The sequence below is a fragment of the Phacochoerus africanus genome, chromosome 1 (genome assembly GCF_016906955.1).
Source record: "Phacochoerus africanus isolate WHEZ1 chromosome 1, ROS_Pafr_v1, whole genome shotgun sequence".
NCBI classification, from domain to species: Eukaryota; Metazoa; Chordata; class Mammalia; order Artiodactyla; family Suidae; genus Phacochoerus; species Phacochoerus africanus.
In genome coordinates, this window is record NC_062544.1 from 213,759,358 (window position 1) to 213,778,419 (window position 19,062).

Sequence of the window (19,062 nt, forward strand, 5' to 3'; positions counted from 1 at the left end):
CAGGATCTGAGCCATGTCTGTGATCTACACCACAGCTCACAGTAACGCCAGATCCCTAACCCACTGAGCAGGGTCAGGGATTGAACCCACATCTTCATGGATGCTAGTTGGATTCATTTCCGCTGAGCCACAACAGGAACTCTGGGAATTTTAAAATATATTTTAATATATATATTATATATATTAATATTAAATTTATATATTATATACATTAATATTAAATTTATATATTATATATATTAATATTAAATTTATATATATATATACACTTAATGCAAAGAGACTTGTATTAGGGAGGGAAAAGTCTAAAATCAATACCTAAAATGCCACCTTAAAAAGTAAAAAGGAAGGAAATAATAAGGAGCAGAAATCAGTACGAGAAAAATAGACAAATACAAGAGAAAAATCAATAAAATATTTTCTTTGCAAAGATCAATAACACTGATAAATCCCTAAACTGATCGTGAAAGAATGAGAAAAAGCACAGATTACCAGAATGAAGAAGGAACATTACTATACAGCTTCTACATACTGAGGACAATAAGGGAATATCTGAATAATTGGACTCCAATAAATTAAACAACTTAAATAAAATACACAAATTCCTGGAAAGAAAAAAGTTACCAAAACTGACAAAAAAAAACCTCAATAACTCTATATCTTGAATTTGTAACAAAAAAATTTAAAGTCTTCCCACATAGCAAAACCTTAGGCCTAGACAACTTTATTGCTGCATTCTAGTAAACAGTTAAGGAAAAGATAATGCCAATGCTATACAATCAGAAAATAGAGAAGGCGCTATTTCCCAAATTATTTTACAAGGTCTACATAAGGCATCACAACAAAAGAGAAGTGAAGACCAGTATCCCTCAGGAACATGAACATCCTTAACAAGATATCTGCAAATCCAATCCAGTAATATTTCAAAAAGATAATATATTACAGCCAAGGGGTAGATTTATTACTGTAATTATCAATGTATGTACTTTACCATATTAACAGAATAAAGCAGAAAAACCATAGGATCTTCTCATAAAAGATACAGAGAAAGCATTTGACAAAATTTACCACCCATTTGTAAAAAAAACTTTCAGGAAACTAGGAACCTAAGAGAACATCCTCAAATGATAAAAGCCATCTACCAAAAAACCCTAAATATCAAACTTAATGGTAAAAGACTAGCTCAGCACTTTTATTCAAATTGTATTAGAGATCCTAGCCAATTCAAAAAGGCAAGAAAAGGATATTAGAAAAATAGATTGTCTTTATTTGCTAACTCATGATCATCTACGCAGAATATCCTAAGGAATCTACAAAAAGTGACAGGGATTGACAGGTGATTTCATCAAGGAATACACTTGATGAAAGGGTATTATCAGGGTACAGTGTCAATATATGATAATTGATTGTAATGCTATTACTAGCAACAAATAAGTAGAAATCAAAATTTTAAAATGGTGCTCTTTTGGAGTTTCCTCCATCAAAATTAGAATTCTTTTTTTTTTTTATAATTTTTTTATTTTCCCACTGTACAGCAAGGGGGTCAGGTTATCCTTACATGTATACATTACAATTACATTTTTTCCCCCACCCTTGCTTCTGTTGCAACATGAGTATCTAGACAAAGTTCTCAATGCTATTCAGCAGGATCTCCTTGTAAATCTATTCTAAGTTGTGTCTGATAAGCCCAAACTCCCAATCCCTCCCACTCCCTCCCCCTCCCATCAGGCAGCCACAAGTCTCTTCTCCAAGTCCATGATTTTCTTTTCTGAGGAGATGTTCATTTGTGCTGGATATTAGATTCCAGTTATAAGTGATATCATATGGTATTTGTCTTTGTCTTTCTGGCTCATTTCACTCAGTATGAGATAAAATTAGAATTCTTAAAACTCAATAATAAAATTACAAACAACCCAGTTTAAAAATGGACAAAAGAGTAAGACACTTCACAAAGAAAGATATATCAGTGGCCAATAACCACATAGAAAGATGTTCAATATTATGAGTGATCAGGGAAAAACAAATCAACACTAAAATAAGATACCACTACACACCCATCAGAATGTCTACAATTAAAAAGACTGACCACACCCAGTGTTGGCAAGGATATGGCAAGAACAGAATTCTCCTACATTGCTGATGAGAATGGAAAACAGTACAACCACTTTGGAAAACAATCTGGCAATTTCTTTAAAAGTTCCAACTTTTATCTACCATATACCCAGCCATTTCACGCATCGTATTTACCCAAAAGAAATGAAAATATATCTACACAAAGCTTCTACACAAATGTTCGTTACAGCTTTATTCATTGTGGCCCCAAACTAGAAATGAGTCCAGTGCCGTGAGTGAATAAGCAAATTTCGGTACTCAGCAACAAAATAAAAAATTTCTGCCAGGTAGAACGTGGTTAAATCTCACTGATATATTGCTGAGTGAAAGAAGCCAGATATCAAAAAGCATATACTATATGGTTTCATTTATATAAAATTCTAGAAAATCTACCTAGTGGACAGAAAGTAAGATCAGTGGTTGGTTGAATATGGATGTGGTGAGGGAGAATAATTGCAAGTGACACATGAGTATTTTTAGAGATGATGAAAATGCTCTATACTTTGGCTGGTGTGCTGGTTACACGGGTGTAGGTAACTGTCAAACTCAAGTTGATTAAAAAAAAACATTATGAAATAGTACTGTTATAATTCCTATTTTACCTGTAAGAAAATCAAACACTGGGGTTAAAATATCCATGTTATCCTCTTAATAGAAAAACTATCATCTCCAACTCAGAAAGTATGGGGAAATGCTTTCAAGCTTTACATAAATTATGATATTAGCTTTTGTGGTTTTCAGATAATCAATAAATGTATATGAACTCACTGATCCAAGAACACAACAGAAATTTCAAGAATATCAAGAGCAGCTATTTATATGTGGTGGGGTTTTTTTGTGTGGTTTTTTTCTGCTTTTATTCTTTCAACTAGTCCGAGGTAATTTTAGATATAGCATCTGATTTTCCTAATACTTTGCATTCATTGAAAGAATTTTGAATAGTATTTGTGGCATTCTTATATTCTATTTTTACCCCAAAATACAATTTCTAGTGCTATAAAAGCTAATCACAGAATACAAAAATCAATTAAACCCCAAAATTCTGCATGTACATGTAATTAAACAAAAATATTTTCCCTCCCTTTCAAAAAAAAGAAAAAGAAAGAAGAAAAGGAAAGCAAAGCACAGAGAGACTGAGTAACTGAGACCAAGTAACTCAGCCATGAGCCAAGATTCAAACTCTACTAGTTTTACTCTAAAGTCTAAATAATTAGCCACTATTTCATTCTACCTCTATAAAAGTGGAATTATATCTATCATCTCTTTTCATCTAGACACTATACATGCATTATGAACTTCTAATATTTTATCATCAGAAAACACACTTTTTTTTTGCTTCCTTTTTCTTTTTTAATTTTTTAACTTTTTTATTTAGGGCCGTACTTGCGGCACATGGAGGTTCCCAGGCTAGGAGTCAAATCAAAGTGTAGCTACTGGCCTACACCACAGCCATAGCAAGGCAGGATCCGAGCTGCGTCTGCAACCTACACCACAGCTCATGGCAACACCGGATCCTTAACCCACTGAGCAAGGCCAGGGATCGAATGTACATCCTCATGGATGCTAGTCAGATTTATTAACTGCTGAGCCACAACAGGAACTCTCATACATATTTTTAAAAGAGACTCTTAAAGACCTCCCACCAAGATGACATTCAATCAATAAATCAGAACATGTTGGATTTGTTAATCTTGATGAAATTATCCACCTGTTATTACCTTCCAGTTCATATTCTTTATCTTGTTCACAAATGTAACATGTAAAATTTCACCAACAGTCTTGCAGAAAAATCAGATAGCTAGAGAATTTCTCTGATCCAGCTCTCTAGTAATTCTATAAAATAAGTCTGTAATAAATTCATGCTATTTCCCAGAGATCAACAATTCCTTTTCTGTGTTCACAAACTACCCTTGTAATAATCTGGTTGACAATTTTGCCCAGAAGCTGTATCAACTAACTAACTTCCAGATTACCCAAAGATTACAAACAGAAGTTCGGCAATGGCGTAAGCAAATTCTCCTACTGCAATGAGATATAATTCATCAGGGAAGAATCCAAACTCACTTATAGAAAAGGCCCTTTTGTATAATTCCCTTACATTTTCTTCATTTCAGTTTCCTATTTACCAATAACTGCTTGGCCCTTTCCAGAGTGGAAGTAATTCTTTTTGACCAGGAAGCCAGAAATAAGAGGAGGCATCAAATTCTACTTTCTTTACTATATTAATATTTCCTCATCTACCCTCTCTGCAAGACTATACCTACTCTAAACACAACTAAAAAAAAAATCTTTAAAAAACCTGATTGCTGGCATTTTTCTGAAGGTCTCAAATAACTCTGAGATTTCACATTTCTGAAGCTATTCTTGTGGGTTCTGTCATTCTTCATCCTTGGTTTTATGCCCTGTTTTTTTATCCTCAGTACTTAGGACTGGGCAGCTACTTTTGTTGCCACAAAAAAGAAGTAGCCTCTTCAGGCACTTCTTTCTTCCTTATTGGACCCAGTTATTTCCTACTCCTTTTGAAAATACATTCCAATTACGTTAAGGAAAGAAGCTATATAATTGGCATAGTTACCCTGGTATTGCTTAAAACATGTCTGGAACTCTGTCAAAAACTTTCAGAAGTGACTTCCTTCCCCCAAATCAGTTGTATTACTTTATAGCCACATCTCCTTTTTGAAACTGTATTGCCCTGATTATTCACCTATTTCATTAGTAATAATAATAGCTAAAATTTCTTGCATGTGTACTATGTAACAAGCACTACATTAAGGAGCTGTCATTTATCCTCTAGTTAAATCTGTACAACCCTAATAAGGAAATACTATCATTATCCAATTTTATCAGTAACGTAGCCAAGACTTAAGTAACCTAAATAAGGTCACATAGATACTAAATAATAAAGCTACATTTTGAGCCCAAATTTATCTTAATTAAAACAAACAAAAAACCAAGTTTTTTCTATAACATCTCCTAGCCACTCACACGTAGGCTAACTCTGAAAGGCAAGAAGGAGTCAGTTGTTTTAGTTTAAGGTGACTTATAAAATGAAGGACTTTAAGAAATTTTTAAGGATGATTTATATTTTGGAAATAGCTTGGTCTTTGGAACCAAGTCTTTTTGTAAATCAGAAAGAGTGATATAATAGCTCAGTACTCCACAGTGTGGCTTTGGAGTATGATAGGCCTAAACTTGAATCAGAGTTTTACCACCCTAACCACTACCAAATTACTTAAATTCCATGAGCCCTAGGTCCCTCACCTGAAATATAAGAAAGGCATCATCTATTGCATAGCCATTATGAAAATTAAATGGAACACTGTTCATATAGCTTCTGGCTATATAAATATATCACACATGTAGGGTAAATAATAAACAGCTGTTTTCTCTTCCTCCTCTGTTATTTTAATCACTTCAAACTATGAACCACATATCTGTCACTTGTAACTTAAAGTTATTTTTTTCAGTTTATCCATTTTTCAACTATTGATTTTTTTGCTCTAAATTACATGAAACAGTAGTTTGATGTAAGGATAAGTCCACATGCAACTTACCTGTGGAAACCATCTTTCAAAACTTCTTGCTTCAAAATAATTTCAGAACAAGTGGCTCTTATGCCTAGAAGAACCAAAGATTTTTTTTTAAATAAAATAAGCACTCAATGAAAAAATATTTAAATAATTAGAAAATAGGAGTTCCCACCGTGGCTCAGTGGTTAACGAATCCGACTAGGAACCATGAGATTGCGGGTTCGATCCCTAGCTTTGCTCAGTAGGTTAAGGATCTGGCGTTGCCGTGAGCTGTGGTGTAGGTTGCAGACGTGGCTCAGATCCCGAGTTGCTGTGGCTGTGGTGTAGGCCGGCGGCTAAGCTCCCATTAGACCCCTAGCCTGGGAACCTCCATATGCCGCGGGAAGTGGCTCTAGAAAAGGCAAAAAGACAAAAAATAAAATAAAATAAAATAAAATAATTGTTAGGCTTTAATGGCCTGGAAAAATCTAACAAATCTAAAAACAAAGCAAAAGCTTTTTAAACTTAAGCAATTTGAACTATATATAAACATATTTCTAGTATAATATAGGAAAGAGTTAAAAATACTGACTTTGGAGTTAGATTAGCTAGTTTCAAACCCCAGTCTGTCACTTAACAGCTGTGTTAAGCTTTGGGCAAGATAGTTTCTCTCTCTGCTAGTTGTCATGAGAAATGAGAATTTAATATATGTAGGGAGTTCCCATTGTGGCTTCGCAGAAAAGAATTTGACTAGTATCCATGAGGATGCAGGTTCAATCTCTGGCCTCGCTCAGTGGGTTAAGGACCCAACATTGCCCCGGGAGTCCCGAGAAACTTCACAGGCCAGTGAAGTGTGTCCCCCTCCCCTTTGCCTGCTGGGACTTCAAGACCACAGTCACTTGTCAGTCAGAATCAGGATGCTTCAGCCCTGGCTCGCTGTGCAGTCTCCAATCTGGGTGGACAGATGCACAGGTGCCTCCAAGGGACCAGGGATAAAAACCCAGGCCTAAATTAGCCATCAGGAGCTGTGCCATGAAATCTGGACAGGGGAGATGGCATGGTGAGAACATGGGGCCCGCTCTGCAGGAGGCTACTCTAGCCTCTCACAGCTGTGTGCTCCAGGAGGTATGGCAGAGGGTCACATCTCGTGGCCCCATTCTCTGCAGAGTTAATTTCTGCTCAAGCAAGAGGATTCTAGCTGTGGGCTCTGGCAGGGGCCTGTGCACAGCTGGCTTTTGCAGTCCATGTTTTCTAGGCAGAGCATCTTGGGCCAACAGTGGTTTGCAGTGGGTAGGTGTTTATACACAGGGCAGCTTTGCCTCTCTGGATCCAGTGCTTATGCAAGTGTCCTGGCATTAGGGTCCCTGAAGAGCAGAGGGAGCAGTGGCCTTAATGGCTTGGTATGTATGAGATGGATGCTGCTCCTGCTGCTTTTACACTTTAAAAATACTCCTATGGCAACAGGAAATGTATCAGTAATGATGAGAATTCTGTGCAATGGGAAAGGCCCTGATGGGTACCTGATAGATCTGTTGGTGCTCAGACCTTAGGGCTAGCTTCTTAGTGAGAAGCCTAGCCAGCTTTGGGACCTCCCTGGGAAGGTGGCCTTAACATAGCAGAGGACAGTGGAGCAAGGAGTTTAGGACATCCCTTCCCCCCAAACAGAACAAAACTGAAGTTTACCCCCAAATCCGCTGTTCCTGGGAAGTCTGTAAAGAGGCAATAGCCCTTCTCAGCTGTACTCTCATGATACAGGGCATTGAAATGAACCAAGAAATAAAATGGAAAAAAAAAAAAAATCCAACCATGGGGAGGGGGGGAAGTATCCAGCACTGCCGTGAGCTGTAGTGTAAGTCACAGATGTGCTCAGATTCTGTGTTGTTGTGGCTGTGGTGCAGGCTAGGGGCTACAGCTCCGATTGGACCCCTGGGAACCTCCCATAGGCCTCGGGTGTGGCCCTAAAAAACAAAACAAAAAAATATATGTAGAAGCACTTCGAACAGGGCCAACCACAACGCAAGTGCTCTATATAAGTGTTTGTTATTTATATTACTTTATTTAAGTGATCCTGGATACCAAAAAGAAGATACTGGCCAAAGAGCCAGGAAATTCCAATTTTTTTTTTCTTTTTTCAGCCTCACCTATGGCATACGGAAACTTCCTGGCCAGGAACCAAATCCTACCTATGCCACAGCTGTAGTAGCAATGCTGGATCCTTAACCCACGGCACCTGGCTGAGGATCAAACCTGTGTCTCCACAGAGACAAGCTGGATCATTAACCCACTGCACCACAATGGGAACTCCCAGGAAAACTCAGTTTTAATCCTGGTTCCCTGAAAATGAGTATCGGATACAAATTAGCAACTTCTATATTCTACCATCTACATGTAGAAAACTGAGAAAATGGTACATTACGCCTGTGGAGACATTAGAAGGGCTTAAAGAAAAAACAAAAACTGGAGGCCTTTCAAAGGTTCAAAGAGTTCCTTAATAAATTGAGAATAACCAGAGATCTCACTATACTGACTCCATGTGGAAGTCAAGACATTAAAACTATTACTCAGGGAGTTCCTGTCATGGCTCAGAGGTTAACAAACCCAACTAGTATCCATAAGAATGCGAGTTCGGGAGTTCCCGTTGTGGTGCAGTGGTTAATGAATCCGACTAGGAACCATGAGGTTGCGGGTTCGGTCCCTGCCCTTGCTCAGTGGGTTAAGGATCCGGCGTTGCCGTGAGCTGTGGTGTAGGTTGCAGACGCGGCTCGGATCCAGCATTGCTGTGGCTCTGGCATGGGCCGGTGGCTACAGCTCCGATTCAACCCCTAGCCTGGGAACCTCCATATGCTGCAGGAGTGGCCCAAGAAATAGCAAAAAGACAAAAAAAAAAAAAAAAGAATGTGAGTTCGATCCCTGCCCTTGCTCAGTGGGTTTAGGATCTAGCATTGCTGTGAGCTGTGGTGTAGGTCTCAGATGTGGCTCGGATCCTGTGGTGCTATGGCTGTGATGTAGGCTGGCAGCTGTAGCTCTGATTCAACCACTAGCCTGGGAACCTCCATACACTGCAGGTGCAGCCCTAAAAAGACAAACAAAACAAAACAACTTACTCAGGAGTTCCTGTTGTGGCTCAGCAGTAACAAACTCAACTAGAATCCCTGAGGATTCGGGTTCCATCCCTGGCCCTGCTCAGTGGGTTAAGGATCTGATATTGCCATGAACTGTGGTGTAGGTTGCAGATATGGCTCGGATCTTGTGTTGCTGAGGTTGTGGTGTAAGCCAGCAGCTGCAGCTCCAATTCGACCCCTAGCCTGGGAACTTCCATACGCTGAAGATGTGGCCCTAAAAAGAAAAAACAAAACAAAAAACTACAAAAAACTGTTACTCAATGTCGGCCTCATAAAATTAAAAATTCAGCTAATCATTATAAACTCTGTCCAAGCATCTTGCTATGGAATTTTACTCCATTTTCAAAAGCTGCAAGTGTGTGAGAAGAAAATTAAAACAAACACACAGAAAGCCCTATACTATTTATGTAGCTAAGTCCATTAGATATTATTTCTGAGATTTTTTTTTTAAATGACACGGAGATGGAAACACATGAAATATACAGGGAAGGAAGGGGGAAAGTATGAAAAATAAAATTTACTAAATAATATCTATATGACAGATCCTCTACTTGGGGCTTTCATATGTATTTTAACTTTCACAACCTAGCAAAATAGGCAAACAAATTATTGCCATTTGTACATAGGAGGAAACTCTGACTTATAAACAGTTACTGACTGTCTAGATCATAAAACTAGGTAAAGTGACTGATTAGAAACAAGATTTGCCTGACTTTTAAAGCCTAAGATATTTCCACTCTCCTAGCTATTTAAAGAAATCCTTAATTGCTTTGGAGAATCATACACCATCTTTTCCCAAATAACTTTATATAAGAATATCTCTTGCATAAATCCATGTTTCTTCAATGTTTGTTTTTTTATTATTTATTTATTTATTGCAACGTAATGGAAGTTTCCAGTGGTCAAATCAGAGCTGTAGCTGAGGCCACAGCCATGACAACACTGGATCTGAGCTGAATCTGTGAACTACATTGCAGCTTGCAGCAATGCCAGATCCTTAACCTACTGAGTAAAGCCAGGGATTGAACCAGCATCCTCACAGAAACATCAGGTCCTTAATCCACTAAGCCACAATGGGAACTCCTCAATGTTTAATTTTAATGGAAGTGGTAAGGGCTCACATCTCCCTATAAATTATACTGGAAATAAAGGTCAGATTAACAGGGTTAAATTCTATTGGAATATACACTAGAGAATAGTAAATCTCATTCATCTTGTCGTGGTAGAAAAGCTAACTTACAAACAGTAGAGCAAACACTAGATTATTTATGATTTTTAAGGCAAAAGTACCATTTTCAAAATCAATTTGTTGCATCCGAATTCACCTTCAAGATTTTTTCCTCTTAAATATTACTTTACTTGGGGAGAGGAAGTGGGATGGACTGGGAGTTTGGGGTTAATAGATGCAAATTACTACATTTGGAATGAATAAACAATAAGATCCTCCTGTATAGCACAGGGAACTATATGCAATCTCCTGGGACAGACCATGATGTAAAATTACATATATATACCTGTGAAATATATCTATATTAAAAAAAATTTTTTTGGTCTTTCTGCCATTTCTAGGGCCGTACCTGCGGTATATGGAGGTTCCCAGGCTAGGGGGTCTAATCGGAGCTGTAGCCGCCGGCCTACACCACAACTCAAAGCAACACCAGATCCTTAACCCACTGAGCAAAGCCAAGGATCGAACCCGCAATCTCATGGTTCCTAGTCGGATTCATTAACCACTGAGAGATATTGGCACATTATAAATCAATGATACTTTGATTTAAAAAAATTTAAATATATTACTTGGTTATTGTGGCCTAAACTGGCTCTGAAAATTGACTTTTTTTTGGTCTTTTTTTTTTGTCTTTTTGTTGTTGTAGTTGTTGTTGTTGTTGTTGCTGTTGCTATTTCTTGGGCCGCTCCCGCGGCATATGGAGGTTGCCAGGCCAGGGGTCCAACTGGAGCTGCAGCCGCCGGCCTACGCCAGAGCCACAGCAACTCGGGATCCGAGCCGCGTCTGCAACCTACACCACAGCTCATGGCAACGCCGGATCGTCAACCCACTGAGCAAGGGCAGGGACCGAACCCGCCACCTCATGGTTCCTAGTCGGATTCGTTAACCACTGCGCCACGAGGGGAACTCCCTCATTTTTATTTATTTATCTTTTAGGGCCACACCCCACACTGGTGGCATATGGAGGGTCTCAGGCTAGGGGTGGAATTGGAGCTGTAGCCACCGGCTTACGCCAGAGCCACAGCAACGTGGGATCCGAGCCTCCTCTGCAACCTACACCACAGCTCACAGCAACAATGGATCCTTATCCCACTGAGCAAGACCAGGGATCAAACCGGAAACCTCACTGTTCCTAGTCGGATTCATTTGCACTGCACCATGACCAGAACTCCCCAAAATGACCCATTTTTAATCACAAAATGCCATTGTTGGAAGAGCCTTTTAGATATCAGTAAGTCGAGCGTTTAAAAATTCTTTTGGGCCTAATAATCCTCTCTTCAAATAAATTTGGGGACTTAATATGGAAACACAAAAAAGTAGAACTGGGGAGTTCCCATCGTGGCTCAGGGGTTAAGGAACCTGACTAGTAGCAATGAGGATTTGGGTTTGGTCCCTGGCTGAGCTCAGTGGGTTAAGGATCCGGTGTTGCCATGAGCTGTGGTGTAGGTTCCAGACGCAGGTAGGATCCCACGTTGCTGTGGCTGCAGTGTAGGCCAGCGGCTGCAGCTCAGGTTCGACCCTAGCCTGGGAACTTCCATATGCTGTCAGTGCAGTCCTAAAAAGACAAACAAACAAAAGAGCAGAACTGCACTGATTGACAGGTACTAGTCTAACAGCTTCCTTTTACTGATGGAGAAACTCACCTGGTTTTTACTGACTTTCTCTATCAAACGTCATCCTTTATTGTAATTACTACTGCACATATCCATTTTCCCTACTACACTGCAAGCTCCGCAAGGGCTGGATACACAGCACCTAGCACAGAGCTCCTGCCCACGGACTTGGGCCCAAAGAAGGGTATCAACTCGCTTAACCCAGCCCTGAATCAGAAAGACACCCCAGACCAATACGGTCTATTAGTAAAATGTTTTTAAAACGAAGCTAGTTGTCCTCCCCTTTCCACGCCTCGCGAACCTCTATAATTCTAGATTGGGATTCTCACACTGAGGCCCTTGCTGGTCCCCTGGTGGTCAGAAGCTTCATGATCCCAAGAGCATTAAGACGCCTCACGACGGTACTACCTGTACAATGTTTTAGTAATAGTGAGGCCAGTCCCGTTTCAGAACGCCAAAGCCTGACTCTCTAGAGAACCAGAAGCCACGCAATCGGGGCAGCGGATGGGCAAGAGGATTTCGGCCTCTTTCGCTTTTTTTTTTTTTTGGCCGCCCCGCCAGGGATCAGATCCGAGCCATAGTTGCCACCTACGCTGCAGCTGCTTGTGACCTTTGTTTTTAACTTTGTGCAGCTCAACCTACAGTTCTAGTGTCGCGAGCCAGGGGAAAGTGAATTACCTCTGCAACCGTGGAAAGGAGAGGACACCGGATCTCGGCCTGCTCCCTACCCGCTCAGCCCTAAATCCCGCCCCCCACCCCGAAGCCCCGCCCCTCCATTTACCAGCGTCGGTGGGGGCCGTGCTGAAGACTGGGTCTGCAGAGCAGGTGAGCCCAGCTATCTCCCAGAGGAAGAACCAGGCCACCGCCCGGACGGCTACAGCCGCGGTAGCCAGGACGCCGGAAACGCGCACCTGGGAAGAATGCTCGGGGACCAAATGCGGTCGTGAGAACCTACACAAGCCTCGCACCGCTCCTAGAGCGCGCTGTCACAGAGTTAGCGACCTGAACGGAAGACTCGCTCCGCGCACGCCTGCTGTCCCGCTCTTGCTCAGCTCCCGGGAGCCTAGGCCCGCGAAAGTTCCGGCCTCGCGGCAGGCAATAGCCCCGCCCCCTCGCCGTCCACGCCCTCGCCCTGCTGGTTGGGGGCGGGGCGAGGAACGGCGCAAGCGCCGTGACATGCGCCTGGGCTGTTGCTTTGGGGATCTCTTGGTGGTCTCTTAGCCCGACCCTGGTTCCCGCACGTCGTTCAGCTAGTCGGCTAGCCGAGCTCTGCGTCTTTCTCCACTTGCAAGTGTTTGCGGATGCGGTCCTCCTGCTGAGGATTTCACCCTACAGTCACGTCTTTGGAGCTATGGCTGTCGCCTTTCTGCAGCGCCAGGCTCTGCCCGGCCCTCAAAATTAAATTTAGAACTCTTCTGTGCAATGCGGTTGGGGAAAACAACCTGCTTGCGGAGGTTTTAGACGTTGGCCTGCAGAAGATGCACTTTCTCTACGTCTCTATGGGTAGGTAAGAACGTCAGCCTTGCCCTAGTGGGGACGTGGGTAGAAGGAGGGTCGTCTACCTGATGGCAAAACCCGTACGCTTCTAAGTTAAGATTTTGCCCGTCATTGATCCCTGGAGAAAGGGATTAATGTCCAGGAAGAAGAGCTGAGTAAATACGTCCTCTGTTTTATGGATTAAATCTATAAGCAAACGTAGAGAGCATCCAATGCAGATTGGAGCAGAACAGAGAGCTCTAGGACAGATGTCTTAAAGAGGGAAAAGATGTCAGAAGATATTACCTACAACTGAAAATAGCAGTGTAAGCATGCTGTTAAGAAATATGGAGATAAATTTTGGAAGAAACGCTTAAAAGAATTGAAACTATTTTCCTATTGGAGAGGGGAAGGGCAGAGGACCACAGTTTTTTATTATAAGCCTTATGGAATTATATTACGTTTAAACAGAATACTAACATTACTTAGTAAAAATAAAAGTTTAATTGTAAAAAGAAAAGAGTATACTCAAAAAACTACATTACTGAATATCACGTGAATACATCTTTTTTTTTTTTTTTTGTCCTTTTAGGGCTGCACCCTCGGCATATGGAGGTTCCCAGGGTAGGGGTCCAATCGGAGCTACAGCTGCTGGCCTACTCCACAGCCACAGCAACTCAGGATCTGCGAACTTCAGCATAGCTCAGGGCAACACCATACCCTCAACCCACTGAATAAGGCCATGGATTGAACAACATCCTCATGGATACTAGTCAGATTTGTTTCTGCTGTGCTACAGCAGGAACTCCCATCATTTATTAACATAGCTACTTGCTTGAGTGTGTGGAATTTATATTGTGCTCAGTAGGATCTCCCAGAAAATTTACTAACAACAGATTTTAGTGAGGTGAACTGGGAGTAGTATTTGTTTAAAAGAAGAAGAGGAGTTCCCATCGTGGCACAGCAGAAACGAATCCGACTAGGAACCATGAGGTTGTGGGTTTGATCCCTGGCCTCGCTCAGTGGGTTAAGGATCCAGCATTTCGGTAAACTGTGGTGTAGGTTGCAGACGTGGCTCAGATCTGGGGTTGCTGTGGCTATGGCGTAGGCTGGCGGCAACAGCTCGGATTAGACCCCCTAGCCTGGAAACCTCCATTGCGCTGTGGATGTCCTAAAAAGACAAAAGACAAAAAAAAAAAAAAAAGAAGAAGAAGAAGAAAGAAGTGATGGAGTGGGATCATTGTGTCAGATCAGAGGCAGAGCTCAATAATTTGAAAAAGCAGTTTTTTATATATGATCCATTTCCTAAGAGTGAAAATTCTTTTTTTTAAATGATTTTTATTTTTTCCATTATAGCTGGTTTATAGTGTTCTGTCAATTTCTTTCTTTTTTTTTTTTTCTTTTTGTCCTTTCTAGGGCCAAGACAGCATATGGAGGTTCCAAGACTAGGGGTCCAATCCAAGCTGTAGCCGCTGGCCTATGCCACAGCCACAGCAACTCTGGATCCAAGCCGCGTCTGCAACCTACACCAGAGCTCACTGCAACGCTGGATCGTTAACCCACTGAGCAAGGGCAGGGACCGAACCAAAAACCTCATGATTCTAGTCGGATTTGTTTCCGCTGTGCCATGATGAGAACTATACAACAAAGTGACCCAGTCACACCTACATATACACATTCTTTTTCTCACATTATCCTCCATCAAGCTCCATCATAAGTGACTAGATATAGTTCCCAGTGCTATACAGCAGGATCTCATTGCTGATCCATTCCAAAGGCAATAGTTTGCATCTATGAATCCCAGATTCCCAGTCCATCCCACTCCTTCCCCCTCCCCCTCCCCCTCGGCAACCACAAGTCTGTTCTCCAAGTCCATGAGTTTCTTTTCTGTGGAAAGGTTCATTTGTGCCATATATTAGATTCCGGATATAAGTGATATCATATGGTATTTGTCTTCCTCTTTCTGACCCTAAGAGTAAAAATTCTCATGACCAATAGTAAGGGGTGAATGATAGAGATTATGGTATATCCATAGGACAAAACATCTGTAGTCATAAAAATTTGCATTTTAGAAAGACATTTAATGACAAAATTACATAAGCTGTTAAATTTAAATGGCAGGAAATAGGTATAATATAAAAAACATATTGTAGCTAAATACACACACACGCACAACTATGCCTAGAAAAAAGACTGGAAGAAATCAGGGTGATTATTTTATATGTTCCTTCCCCTTCCCCACTCCTGCCCCAGTTTCCTACAATGAACAGGTATTAAATAACTATGATCCTATAGTAATTCTCTTAACAAAACTGAATTTGAAGATATCATCCCTGTGCTGCTTTACCTCTAGGTTCTTTGACATTTGCAGATCTTCCTGAGACTATCATGGTCACATCTAAAGCAGTTCCTAAAATTAAGTATATATGGGCATTGAAAGCAGGGAAGGAAAGAGGGAATGGAATGTATTAACCTTTAAAATGGCTGTTTCTTATAACTAAGAAAACATCGTGTAATGAGAAAAATAAGTTGACATAAAAGCCATGTAAGCTTCATTCCCTTGTACATGTGCTGATTCTGCATCAAGTCTGCTTTTTTGATCAGGCTTCTAGACTGTTAACACTTAGAGGATGTACAGGCTGTGTCTTACATTATATATTGAATTAAAGAATGGATTGCTTACTGTAGTCCAGGCATTGTGCTGAGCATATTGTGGTGAACAATGGATATGTCCCCTAAACATATAGAGCATATAGAATAGAAGGAAAAGATAAGTGAATAAATAAGTTACCAGAGTTCCCATCATGGCTCAGCGGAAATGAATCTGACTAGCATCCATAAGGACGCGGCTTCCATCCCTGGCCTTGCTCAGTGGGTTAAGGATCGGTGTTGCCATGAGCTATGGTATAGGTCACAGACGCAGCTCAGATCTGGCGTGGCTGTGGCTGTGGTGTAGGCCAACAGCTACAGCTCCCATTCAGCCCCTAGCCTGGGAACCTCCATATGCCGCAGGTGCAGTCCTAAGAAGACAAAAAAAAAAAAAAAAAAAAGCTACCAAAACTCAATGAGTTTTAGAATGACGGGGAAAGGACAAAGGAGACAGGTCTGGTCTGGTGAACCTCTCAGGACATAATGTATAAGATTGACATAGAGGCTGCTTGTACATACATGTTTAATTGGTAAATGAAAAAGATTCTATAAACTGATTCTTGGGTTCATACATAATTATGGGTTAAAAATACACTAAAAGATCCAAACTGAACTGCCTTTCTAGGCTCATGTGTGAACAAACCTACACCCTTCAGTGAACCGGGGATTCTACAGACTAAGAATAACCCGGAGCCAAACTGAACTTTCAAGGTATCTCTTGAAGTACTGAGCTTGAGCTGAGCAGGCATCTCTAGAACTGGACAGGAGTCAGATCTGCTGGGGAGGAAGAATAAGGGAGAATGGGATTTATCCAACACTTATTTTTTTTCCGTTTTAGCAGGAAGTCATTATGTGACTAATACGTTTTCAGCAGATTTCCTCTGATTTACCCTGAAGTGTATGTGAGGATGATGTGCACTGCCAAGAAATGTGGAATTAGGTTCCAGCCTCCGGCTATTATCTTAATCTATGAGAATGAAATGAAGGGGAAAAGTCGCCAGCGCATTATGCCAGTCCGAAACTTTTCCAAGTTTTCAGGTACCTTATGTTTTATCTTGACTCCTACCTTAAATATTCCCTGAGTCACTTTATAAGAATGATTTGAGTCTTCTGTAGTGGAGCAGCATGGCTTTCAGAGTTAGACAGACCAAGGTTCAAGTCGTGATGTCGGGGTAGGTGTGTGACCTCCACTAAGTTAGTTACTCTTGGTAAACATCAGTTTCCTAATCTGTAAAAGGAAATTGAGAATCCCACCCTTTCAGATCTGCAATGTGGGTTAACTGAGATGGCAATATTCAATAGTATGAATTCCCTTCTCTTCCTCCAAAGGTGTTTTTTATTTGTAGTCTTGATATTTTCTTAGTACTTGTACGACTATCTCCAGCTGTACTACTAATTTTTCTTCTTAGGTGTTTTCTCTAGTTGAAAGTATTGAATGTCTCCTCAAAATGATTTTTTTTTAATTTTGTACTAAAATATAGTTGACTTACAATATTGCGCCAATTTCTGCTGTGCAGCAAAGTGACTCAGTTATACATATATATATACATTCTTTTTTGTATTCTTCTCCATCATGGTCTATTCCAAGAGACCGGATATAGTTCCCTGCACTATACAATAGGACCTTGTTGTCTTCAAAGTGAGTTTAAGCTATGGAAATAAAAAAATACATCCCTCCTTCCCCCACCACACTCAAAGCTCCGTATAAAGAAATAGTTCTATAAAATAATTCATTCCCCAAAAGCCACTTAGCTACTGGACTGTAACGGCAGGTAATGCTTGCAGTAGTTTGTGATGCCTCAGTAGTTTGTGGTGTTGTATGTGGTATAATGGTTTTTTGTCTCCTTCCTAGATTGCAGCAGAGCTGCTGAACAATTAAAAAATAATCCACGACATAAGGATTACCTGGAACAAGTATCCATGAGGCAGCTAGAGAAGTTATTCAGTTTTTTACGAGGTTACTTGTGGGGACAGAGTTTGGCAGAAACAATGGAGCAAATTCAACGGGAAACAACCATTGATCCTGAGGAAGACCTGAACAAACTAGATGACAAGGAACTTGCCAAAAGGAAGAGCATCATGGATGAACTTTTTGAGAAAAATCAGAAGAAGAAGGACGACCCAAATTTTGTTTATGACATTGAAGTGGAGTTCCCACAGGATGAACAACTACAGTCCTGTGGCTGGGACACAGAGTCAGCTGATGAATTCTGATACCCCAAACTAGAAATAATAATAATAATGACAATTGGGTAGCAGAAAATCCATATTTATACAAAGAACATAGATTGGGTTTAGAAAAATCTGTAGAGAACACTATCCCTATTGGGTTATGTTTTGATTGGCCAAGTTACTCTTCAAAACCAAGATATGCAGAACATCTACTATGTAGGTGCATGTGGAAGATAGAAAAAAACCAGAATATAGGACTCTGCCTTGAAGGAGCTTACAATCTAATTGGAAGTTAAAACCTTGTGAAAAGCTAATTATTGGTACTGGGCAGCAAAAATATTACATCCAAGTGCTTGGTAAAGGCTAGAGAGGGTCAGAACCTAGACTATTAAAGGGTAGAACAGCCAGGGAAGACTTTGTCCTTTAGGGGTAAGGTGGCACTTTGCCTGGCCTTGAAATGGCAGCATTGGGTAGAAGCTTATATAGGATTCTATAGATTATATAGATTAGAGAAACCGGGAGGGAAAAAAAGGGGGGGAGAAGGGGGATCAGTAAAGAGATAGGAATTAGAACATTTTATTTGAGGAGCAGTAAGGAAATTATAGTTTGATATGATCGGAGGGTATATATGGTTATCAGGGTATTATCCTGTCTGCATTGCTTCTATATGTGTTTAACTCGAGTAGAAGAGTACCCTGCAGAATGCCATGCACTTGCAAGTGGACGTAATTGGATGGACAGCAGGGGAGTTCTTCCCCCTCAGTATCAGGAAATATATGCTAAAGACATCCTGAAACCCTGGACCTTTTCCCATAAATAAGAGGTTTGTTTGTAAAATGGAAAATCTACCTGTAACAAATAAACATAGGTACTGCCAGCTTAGCCCTATTCATGAGTTTGTAACTACAAAAGATCTTTGTTGAACAAGGTTATATATGTACAAATATGTCTTTCTTCATAAAAGAATATTATTTAGGAGTTCCTGTTGTGGCACAGCAGAAACGAATCTGACTAGGAACCATGAGGTTGCAGGTTCAATCCCTGGCCTCACTCAGTGGGTTAAGGATTCGGCATTGCCATGAGCTGTCGTGTAGGTTCCAGACATGGCACAGATCTGGCGTGGCTGTGGCTGTGGCGTAGGCTGGCGGCTGTAGCTTTGATTAGACCCCTAGCCTGGGAAC

The 19,062-nt window shown here is 40.7% G+C and overlaps 2 protein-coding genes across 6 annotated transcripts in view; one reads left to right on the plus strand and one right to left on the minus strand.

Moving 5' to 3' along the window:
* The window catches only part of PIGX (phosphatidylinositol glycan anchor biosynthesis class X), a 30,650-nt gene extending 17,888 nt beyond the window's left edge, over nt 1-12,762 (minus strand). The window contains exons 1-3 of the mRNA XM_047752713.1: nt 12,613-12,762; nt 12,366-12,567; nt 5,667-5,730 (exon numbers count right to left, since the gene is read on the minus strand). Coding sequence (XP_047608669.1) covers nt 5,667-5,730; nt 12,366-12,567; nt 12,613-12,762 — 416 coding nt within the window. The remainder of the gene's footprint in view (nt 1-5,666; nt 5,731-12,365; nt 12,568-12,612) is intronic.
* On the plus strand, nt 12,546-18,860 carry CEP19 (centrosomal protein 19). Of its 5 annotated transcripts, none has more exons than XM_047789569.1 (3): nt 12,546-13,091; nt 16,548-16,747; nt 17,562-18,860. In XM_047789569.1, the coding sequence occupies exons 2-3, from the start codon at nt 16,618-16,620 to the stop codon at nt 17,921-17,923; spliced, it is 492 nt and encodes a 163-aa protein (XP_047645525.1). In that variant the 5' UTR covers nt 12,546-13,091; nt 16,548-16,617; the 3' UTR covers nt 17,924-18,860. The 5 variants fall into 5 exon arrangements, with proteins under 5 accessions (XP_047645525.1, XP_047645507.1, XP_047645518.1 ...); XM_047789551.1 differs by having other exon boundaries at nt 12,546-13,087; XM_047789562.1 differs by having other exon boundaries at nt 12,546-13,087; nt 16,551-16,747.
* Nucleotides 18,861-19,062: the final 202 nt, after the last annotated feature.